Consider the following 10325-nt stretch of genomic DNA (forward strand, 5'->3'; position numbering starts at 1 on the left):
GTGTTCAAGACAAGTTTGGACGAGGCCTTGGGTGGTATGATTTACCGTGATTTGCCAATGGCAGAGGAGTTGGAACTAGATGATCTTAAGGTCCTTTCCAACCCTAACTATACTATGACTCTATGATTCTATGAATATGGAATGCCTGGAGAGCTTTACCTCAATGAGGAGCATTGAGGTTGCATTGATGAATAGATCCATGAATAGATGAGAGGTCAGACGATAGATGATTGAGTGATCCTGTACTGGGCTCCTGATAGGATTCTACAGGTGCAGGGACGGATTGAAAGATGGAAAGGACGATGAATGATGTATGGATGAGGCATGCATGTGTAGATGGATGGATGGATGGATGGATGGATGGATGGATGGATGGATGGATGATGGGTGAGTGGATCCTTGATAGACGGATTGGTGGATGGATGTATGAATGGGTGGATGGATTGTTCGATGGATAGAAGAAAGCATTTATTTGTAGAAGGATGAGTAGAGAGTAACGATGTTTGTTGAATGAGTGGAGGGCTGGAAGGAGGCGGAATGCATGGAGTGTTGAATGGATGAAGGGATACAACACTGAATGCTTGCACTGATGCATGGTTGAGAGAATCTGAGAGTCTCAAAGGCAGGTTTCACTTTGCTGAATCAGTGATTGATTGAACGTACAGAAGGCGGGTGGTGGAGTTTGTGCCTGATCATGTGGTGAGGGTTTGAAATGTCTCTAGAGCAGCACGGCTTCCTGTGAGAGGGTTGGATAGGACGGATGAATGGATGTATTTGGATTTGTGAGTAGAAGAATGGAGAGATGGACCCATGGAATCCAGAATGTCTGGAGTGCTGAGTCCCAGTATTAAGAGTTGCACGGATGAATGTGTGCATCAATGAATAACTGATCAGATGGTGGATGTTTGAGTTTGTCACAGATCCTGTATGGGGTGCTTGATGGGACTTCAGAGACGCATGGGTGGAAGGAAATTTGGAAAAGAGGATGATGGATGGAGGTATTGATGAATGAATGGGTGATGGACGGATGGATGGATGGATGGATGGATGGATGGATGGATGGACTGATGGAGGGATGGATGGTAGATGGATGGATAGATGGATGGATAGATGGATGGATGGGTGGGTGGATGGGTGGGGGGATGGATGGATGGATGGATGGAGGGATGGATGGAGGGAAGGATGGGAGAGGAAGTTGGGATGGTTCAGCCTGGAGAAGAGAAAACTGCGTGGAGACCTCATAGCAGCGTTTCGGTATCTGAAGGGGGCCTATAGGGATGCCGGGGAGGGACTCTTCATTAGAGACTGTAGTGACAGGACAAGGGGTAACGGGTTAAAACTGAAACAGGGGAAGTTTAGGCTGGATCTAAGGAGGAAATTCTTTCCTGTCAGGGGGGTGAGGCACTGGAATGGGTTGCCCAGGGAGGTTGTGAATGCTCCATCCCTGGCAGTGTTCAAGGCCAGGTTGGACGAGGCCTTGGGTGATATGGTTTAGCGTAAGGTGTCCCTGCCCATGGCGGGAGGGGTGAAACTGGATGATCTCAAGGTCCTTTCCAACCCTAACGATTCGATGATTCTATGATTCTAAGAATGCATGGATGGACGGATGATGGAGGGATGAGTGGATAGGTTAAAGGATGCATGGCTGGCTGGCTGGCTGGCTGGCTGGCTGAGTGTGGGAAGGAAGGAAGGAAGGAAGGAAGGAAGGAAGGAAGGAAGGAAGGAAGGAAGGAAGGAAGGAAGGAAGGAAGGAAGGAAGGAAGGAAGGAAGGAAGGAAGGAAGGAAGGAAGGAAGGAAGGAAGGAAGGAAGGAAGGAAGGAAGGAAGGAAGGAAGGAAGGAAGGAAGGAAGGAAGGAAGGAAGGGATGAGTGGGTGGATGGATGGATGGACGGATGTATGGATGTGTGGGTGGATGAAAGGATTGAAGGATGGATGAATGGATGGATGGACAGATGGATGGATGGATGAATGGATGAGTGGGTGGATGGAAGGATGGGTAGATGGAGGGATGAATGGATGGATGGATTTACAGATGAATGGTTACATGGATGGCTGATGGATGGATGGATGGATGCATGGATGGATGGATGAGTGGGTGGATGGATGGATGGATTGAAGGATGGATGGATGCATTCATGGATGAATGGGGGATGGATGGATGGAAGGAGAAAGGGACGGAGGGATGGATGAGTGGGTGGATGGATGGATGGATGGATGAATGGATGGATGAATGGAAGGATTCATGGATGGATGGACGGATGGACGGATGGATGGACGGATGAGTGGATAGGTGGAAGGATGGATGGATGGATGGATGGATGGATGGATGGATGGATGGATGGACGGATGGGTGGATGGATGGGTGGATGGATGGATGGACGGACGGACGGACGGAGGGATGGATGGATGGATGGATGGATGGATGGATGGATGGATGGATGGATGGATGGATGAATGCATGGATGAATGAAGGGATGAGTGGGTGGATGGAAGGATGGATAGATGGACGGGCAGACGGAAGGATGGATGGATGGATGGATGGATGGATGGATGGATGGATGGATGGATGGATGGATGGATGGGTGGATGGATGGATGGATGTGTGGGTGAATGAAAGCATCGTGGGATGGATGAATGGATGGAAGGACAGATGGATGGATGGAAAAGTGGGTGCATGGAAGAATGGGTAGATGGAGGGATGAATGGGTGGATGGATTTACCGTTGAATAGTTACATGGATGGCTGATGAGTGGATCGAAGGATTGAAGGATGAATGGAAGCCTGCATGGATGGATGGATGGATGGATGGATGGAAAAATTTGGAAATACAAGTAGATGGTTGGATTGAATGATTCTTAGAATACGGAATGCCTGGAGAGCTTTACATTAATGAGAAGCATTGAGGGTTGCATTGGTGAATAGATCCATCAGTAGATGAGTGGTCAGACAGTAGACGATTGAGTACGTCGATGATCCTGTACCGGGCTCTTGACAGGACTCTATAGATGCAGGGATGGAATGAATGATGGAAGGGACAATGAATGATGTATGGACGATGCATTCATATGTGGATGGATGGATGAATGGATGAACAGATGGATGGATGGAGGGATGTATGGAGAGAAAGATTCACATACAGATGCTCATGGCCTTCATTTTGATGTCTCCACTGCAGCCCCAGCCCGACAGGAGGAGGAATCCCAGCCAGTGCTGGGCGAGCTCAGGGTGTCCGAGGTCACCTCTGACTCGGTGCAGCTGGAGTGGAGCGTCCCCGAGGGCACCTTTGACTCCTTCACGCTGCAGTACCGCGATGCACAAGGCCAGCCCCAGGTGCTGCCCGTGGACGGGGGTTCCCGCACGCTGACGCTGCCGGGGCTGTCCCCGTCCCGCCGCTACAAGTTCAACCTGTACGGGCTGTGGGGTCGCACACGCCTGGGCCCCGTCTCCACCGACACTGTCACAGGTGAGGGGGCTCTGGCACCAGCTGTGGCCCCTTGGACATGAATGGATGGATGAGTGGAAGGATGGATAGATGGATGGGTGGATAGTTGAATGATTGATGGTTGCATGCATGGATGGATGGATAGGGTTATGGGGGTTGTTATGTTTAGGCTTTTGTTCACACTCACAAGTGACTGTTTTGATCACTCGATGATTCCTTGGAGGGATGGGTTAAAGAACCAGTACAGAGAAGAGTGCAGTGAAAGACAGAATAGTGAATAGGTCCATGGATGGAAGGATGGATGATGGGTGGGTGGATGGATGGATGGATGGATGGATGGATGGATGGATGGATGGATGAATGCATGCATGGATGGATGAATGGGGGGATGGATGGATGGATGGATGGATGGAGGGAAGGATGGGTGAGGAAGTTGGGATGGTTCAGCCTGGAGAAGAGAAAGCTGCGTGGAGACCTCATAGCAGCGTTTCAGTATCTGAAGGGGGCCTATAGGGATGCTGGGGAGGGACTCTTCATTAGAGACTGTAGTGACAGGACAAGGGGTAACGGGTTCAAACTGAAACAGGGGAAGTTTAGGCTGGATCTAAGGAGGAAATTCTTTCCTGTCAGGGGGGTGAGGCACTGGAATGGGTTGTCCAGGGAGGTTGTGAATGCTCCATCCCTGGCAGTGTTCAAGGCCAGGTTGGACGAGGCCTTGGGTGATATGGTTTAGCGTAAGGTGTCCCTGCCCATGGCAGGGGGGGTGAAACTGGATGATCTCAAGGTCCTTTCCAACCCTAACGATTCGATGATTCTATGATTCTAAGAATGCATGGATGGACGGATGATGGAGGGATGAGTGGATAGGTTAAAGGATGCATGGCTGGCTGGCTGGCTGGCTAGCTGGCTGGCTGAGTGTGGGAAGGAAGGAAGGAAGGAAGGAAGGAAGGAAGGAAGGAAGGAAGGAAGGAAGGAAGGAAGGAAGGAAGGAAGGAAGGAAGGAAGGAAGGAAGGAAGGAAGGAAGGAAGGAAGGAAGGAAGGAAGGAAGGAAGGAAGGAAGGAAGGAAGGAAGGAAGGAAGGAAGGATGAATGGATGAGTGGGTGGATGGATGGATGGATGGATGGACGGATGTATGGATGTGTGGGTGGATGAAAGGATTGAAGGATGGATGAATGGATGGATGGATGAATGGATGAGTGGGTGGATGTAAGGATGGGTAGATGGAGGGATGAATGGATGGATGGATTTACATATGGATGGTTACATGGATGGCTGATGGATGGATGGATGGATGGATGGATGGATGGATGGATGAGTGGGTGGATGGATGGATGGATTGAAGGATGGATGGATGCATGCATGGATGAATGTGGGATGGATGGATGGAAGTAGGGAGGGACGGAGGGATGGATGGATGTGTGGATGGATGGGTGGATGGATGGATGGATGGATGGATGGATGAATGGATGAATGAAGGGATGAGTGGGTGGATGGAAGGATGTATAGATGGACGGGCAGACGGAAGGATGGATGGATGGATGGATGGATGGATGGATGGATGGATGGATGGATGGATGAATGGATGGAAGGACAGATGGATGGATGGAAAAGTGGGTGCATGGAAGGATGGGTAGATGGAGGGATGAATGGATGGATGGATTTAGAGTTGAATAGTTACATGGATGGCTGATGAGTGGATCGATGGATTGAAGGACAGATGGATGGATGGATGGATGGATGGATGGATGGATGGATGGATGGAAAAATTTGGAAATACGAGTACATGGTTGGATAGAATGATTCTTAGAATACGGAATGCCTGGAGAGCTTTACATTAATGAGAAGCATTGAGGGTTGCATTGATGAATAGATCCATCAGTAGATGAGTGGTCAGACAGTAGACGATTGAGTACGTCGATGATCCTGTACCGGGCTCTTGATAGGACTCTGTAGATGCAGGGATGGAATGAATGATGGAAGGGACAATGAATGATGTATGGACGATGCATGCATATGTGGATGGATGGATGAATGGATGAACAGATGGTTGGATGATTGGAGAGAAAGATTCACATACAGATGCTCGTGGCCTTCATTTTGATGTCTCCACTGCAGCTCCAGCTCCACAGGAGGAGGAATCCCAGCCAGTGCTGGGTGAGCTCAGGGTGTCCGAGGTCACCTCTGACTCAGTGCAGCTGGAGTGGAGCGTCCCCGAGGGCACCTTTGACTCCTTCACGCTGCAGTACCGCGATGCACAAGGCCAGCCCCAGGTGCTGCCCGTGGACGGGGGTTCCCGCACGCTGACGCTGCCGGGGCTGTCCCCGTCCCGCCGCTACAAGTTCAACCTGTACGGGCTGTGGGGTCGCACACGCCTGGGCCCCGTCTCCACCGACACTGTCACAGGTGAGGGGGCTCTGGCACCAGCCCCGCTGAACCGCCTCTTGTAGTGGACAGAAGCTTGGGCAGGGCCCGTGCTCGTGCCTTGGTCAGTGGAGGAAAGGGGGTGGGAGGGGATTTGGGATCAGCGGAAGAATGGGGGCGTGACAGGTTGGAAGGATGGAGGGGTTGTTCAGGGTGGATGGTTCGATGGGTGGATGGATGGACGGATGGGTGGATAGTTGGGTGGATAGTTGATTGATTGATGGCTGGATGCATGGATGGATGGATAGAGTTATGGGGGTAGTTAAATTTTGGCTTTGGTTCACAGTCTCAAGTGTCTGTTTTGATCGCTCGATGATTCATTGGAGGGATGGGTTAAAGAACCAGTACAGAGAAGAGTGCAGTGAAAGACAGAATAGTGAATAGGTCCGTGAATGGAAGGATGGATGATGGGTGGATGGATGGATGGATGGACGGATGGATGGATGGATGCATGGATGGATGGATGGATGGATGGATGGATGGATGGATGGATGGATGGATGACTAGAAGAAAGGATTTATCAGTAGAAGGCTGAGTAGAGAGTAACGATGTTTGTTGAAAGAGTGGAGGGCTGGAAGGCAGCGGAATGCATGGAGTGTTGAATGGATGAAGGGATACAACACTGAATGCTTGCACTGATGCATGGTTGAGAGAATCTGAGAGTCTCAAAGGCAGGTTTCACTTTGCTGAATCGGAAGCGTGGGCAGGGCCCGTGCTCGTGCCTTGGTCAATGGAGGAAAGGGGGTGGGAGGGGATTTGGGATCAACGGAAGGATGCGGGTGTGACAGGTTGGAAGGGTGGAGGGGTTGTTCAGGGTGGATGGTTGGATGGGTGGATGGATAAGTGGACGGATGGATGGATGGATGGAAGGATGGATGGATGGATGATGAATGGGTGGATGGATCGATGGATGGATAGTGTTTGAAATGTCTCCAGAGCAGCACGGCTTCCTGTGAGAGGGTTGGGTAGGACGGATGAATGGATGTATTTGGATTTGTGAGTAGAAGAATGGAGAGATGGAGCCATGGAATCCAGAATGTCTGGAGTTCTGAGTCCCAGTATTAAGAGTTGCATGGATGAATGTGTGCATCAATGAATAACTGATCAGATGGTGGATGTCTGAGTTTGTCACAGATCCTGTATTGGGTGCTTGGTAGGACTTTACAGATGCGTGGGTGGAAGGAAAGGTGGAAAGGAGGATGATTGATGGAGGTATTGATGAATGAATGGACGACGGCTGGATGGATGGATGGGTGAATGGACTGATGGAGGGACGGATGGAAGATGGATGGAAGGATGGATGGATGGATTAATAGACAGGGGGATGGATGGATGGATGGATGGATGGATGGATGGATGGATGGATGGATGTTGGGGTCGACGGGGCGATGAATGGATAGATAAAAGAATGGATGGATGAGTGAGTAGATCAAAGAATGGAAGAATGGATGGATGCATGGATGTTTGGGGGGATGGATAAATGGATGGATGGATGGATGGATGGATGGATGGAAGAATGGAAGAATGGATGGATCCATGGATGTTTGAGAGAATGAATGTATAGAAGGATGGATGGATGGATGGATTTGCAGATGAGTTGTTACATGGATGGCTGGTGAACGAAAGGATGGATTGAAGGATGGTTGGATGGATGGATGAGTGGGTGCATGGACGCATCGTTGGATGGATCGATGGATGGATTGATAGGTGAATGGATGAATGAGTGGGTGGATGGGAGGATGGATGGATGGAGGGATGAATGGATGGATGGAAGTGTGGGTGTATGGATGGATGAATGGATGGATGCATGGATGAATGGCTGGAATGTTGGATGGATGGATGGATGGATGGATGGATGGATGGATGGATGGATGGATGGATTTATGAGTAAAAGCATGAGTATACATAAACAGTGTGTAACGAATTCCTATAGAGCTGGATGCTGATGGAAAGCATGGAGGGCTGAATGGATGAAAGGATACAGCAATGGATGGTTGGAGTTATGGATGGTTGATGGACCCTGAAAGTCTTCAAGGCCAGGTCTGACTGTGCTGAATCGACAAATGAATGTGCTAAAGGTGGATGATGGTGTTCTTCGTCATCATGTGTTGAGTGTTTGAGAGGTCTTTAGAGCAGCATGGCTGCCTGTGGGATGGATGGATGGATGGATGGACGGATGGATGGATACATTTGGAAATATGAAAGGATGGATGGATAGAATGTGAATCATTGAGGGTTGCATTGATGAATAGATCCATCAATAGATGAGTGGTCAGACAGTAGATGATTGAGCATGTCGATGATCCTGTACTGGGCCCTTTATAGGACTCTATAGATGCAGGGTTGGATTGATAGATGGATGGATGGATGTGTGGATGGATGGATGGATGCATGGATGCATGGATGGAAGTAAGAAACGATTTATGAGATGAAGGATGAGTATACATAAACAATATATGTTGAATTCCTGGAGAGCTGGATGCTGAAGGAAAGCATCTAGCGCTGAATGGTTGAAAGAATACAGCAATGGATGGCTGGAGTTATGGATGGTTGATCGACCCTGAAATTCTTCAAGGGCAGCTGTGACAATGATGAATCAGTAAATGAATGTACTGAAGGTGGATGATGGGGTTGTTTGTCATCATGGGTTGAGTGTTTGACAGGTCTTTAGAGCAGCATGGCTGCCTGTGGGATGGATGGATGGATGGATAGATGCATGGATGGATGGATGGATGGATGAATTTGGAAATATGAGTTGGTTAAGGTGGTGAGGCACTGGAATGGGTTGCCCAGGGAGGTTATGAATGCTCCATCCCTGGCGGTGTTCAAGACAAGTTTGAACGAGGCCTTGGGTGGTATGATTTACCGTGAGGTGTACCTGCCAATGGCAGGGGAGTTGGAACTAGATGATCTTAAGGTCCTTTCCAACCCTAATTATGCAATGATTCTGTGATTCTATGAATATGGAATGCCTGGAGAGCTTTACCTCAATGAGGAGCATTGAGGTTGCATTGATGAATAGATCCCTCAATAGATGAGTGGTCAGACAATAGATGATTGAGTACGTCGGTGATCCTGTACTGGGCTCTTGATAGGATTCTGTAGATGCAGGGATGGAATGAATGATGGAAGGGATGATGAATGATGTATGGATGAGGCATGCATGCGTGGATGGATGGATGGATGGATGGATGGATGGATGGACGGATGGAAGGATGATGGATGGGTGAAGGGACTGACAGAGGGATGGATGTTGGGTGGATGGATGGATGGATGGATGGATGGATGAAGAGACAGACAGGGGGATGGGTGGCTAGCTTGCTGAATGAATGGATCGAAAGATGAACGGAATGACGGATGGAGAGATGGATGGATGGATGCATGGATGGATGGTTGAATGAATAGACAGGGGGATGGATGGATGGATGCATGGATGGATGGTTGAATGAATCGGCAGGGGGATAGATGGATGGATGGTTGGATGGATGGATGGATGGATGGATGGATGGATGGATGGATGGATGGATGGATGGATGGATGATGTGTGGAGGGATGTATGGATGGATGCAAGAATGGCTGGATGCGTGGATGGATGGATGGATGGATGGATGGATGGATGGATGGATGGATGAGTGGGTGGATGGATGGATGGATGGATGAGTGGGTGGATGGGAGGATGGATGGGTGCTGGGATGAATGGATGGATAGATTTACAGATTAATGGTTCAATGGATGCCTGATGAATGGGTGGATGGATGGATGGATGGATGGATGGGTGAATGGATGGATGGATGGATGGATGCATGGATGGATGGATGGATGGATGAATGGATGAATGGATGCATGGACGGATGTACGAAACGATTTATGAGTAGAAGGATGAGTATACAAAAACTGTGTGTTGAATTCCTGGAGAGCTGGGTGCTTATGGAAAGCATGGAGGGCTGAATGGATGAAAGGATACAGCAATGGATGGTTGGAGTTACAGATCGACCCTGAAAGTCTTCAAGGCCAGGTCTGATGGTGCTGAATCAGCAAAGGAATGTGCTAAAGGTGGATGATGGGATTGTTTGTCATCATGGGTTGAGTGTTTGGCAGGTCTTTAGAGCAGCATGGCTGCCTGTGGGATGGATGGACACGTGGATGGATGGAGGAGTGGGTGGATGGAAGCATGCATGGGTGGATCGATGGATGGAGGGAGGGAGGGATGGATGAATGGATGAGTGGGTGGATGGATGGGTGCATGGAAGATGATTGGATAGGTGGAAGGAGGGAGGGAGGGAGGGAGGGAGGGATGCATGCGTGGGTGGATGGATGGGTGCATGGAAGGATGCATGGAAGGACGGATGGATGGATGGATGAGTGGATAGGTGGAAGGATGGATGGATGGATGGATGGATGGATGGATGGATGGATGGATGGATGGATGGATGGATGAGTGGATAGGTGGAAGGATGGA

The 10325-nt window shown here is 49.4% G+C and overlaps 1 protein-coding gene across 1 annotated transcript in view; it reads left to right on the top strand.

Annotated features, from left to right (window-relative positions):
- Positions 1–5848, top strand: part of LOC133264130 (tenascin-X-like) — a gene marked incomplete at both ends in the record, with an annotated part of 79514 nt that extends 73666 nt beyond the window's left edge. Inside the window, 2 exons of the mRNA XM_061444055.1 lie at positions 3177–3464; positions 5561–5848. Coding sequence (XP_061300039.1) covers positions 3177–3464; positions 5561–5848 — 576 coding nt within the window. The remainder of the gene's footprint in view (positions 1–3176; positions 3465–5560) is intronic.
- Between the last annotated feature and the right edge of the window lie 4477 nt (positions 5849–10325).

This window comes from Pezoporus flaviventris, unplaced genomic scaffold, assembly GCF_033815535.1.
Source record: "Pezoporus flaviventris isolate CSIRO_AGI_PZ_B2104156 unplaced genomic scaffold, CSIRO_AGI_Pfla_v1 ptg000645l, whole genome shotgun sequence".
Classification (NCBI taxonomy): domain Eukaryota; kingdom Metazoa; phylum Chordata; class Aves; order Psittaciformes; family Psittacidae; genus Pezoporus; species Pezoporus flaviventris.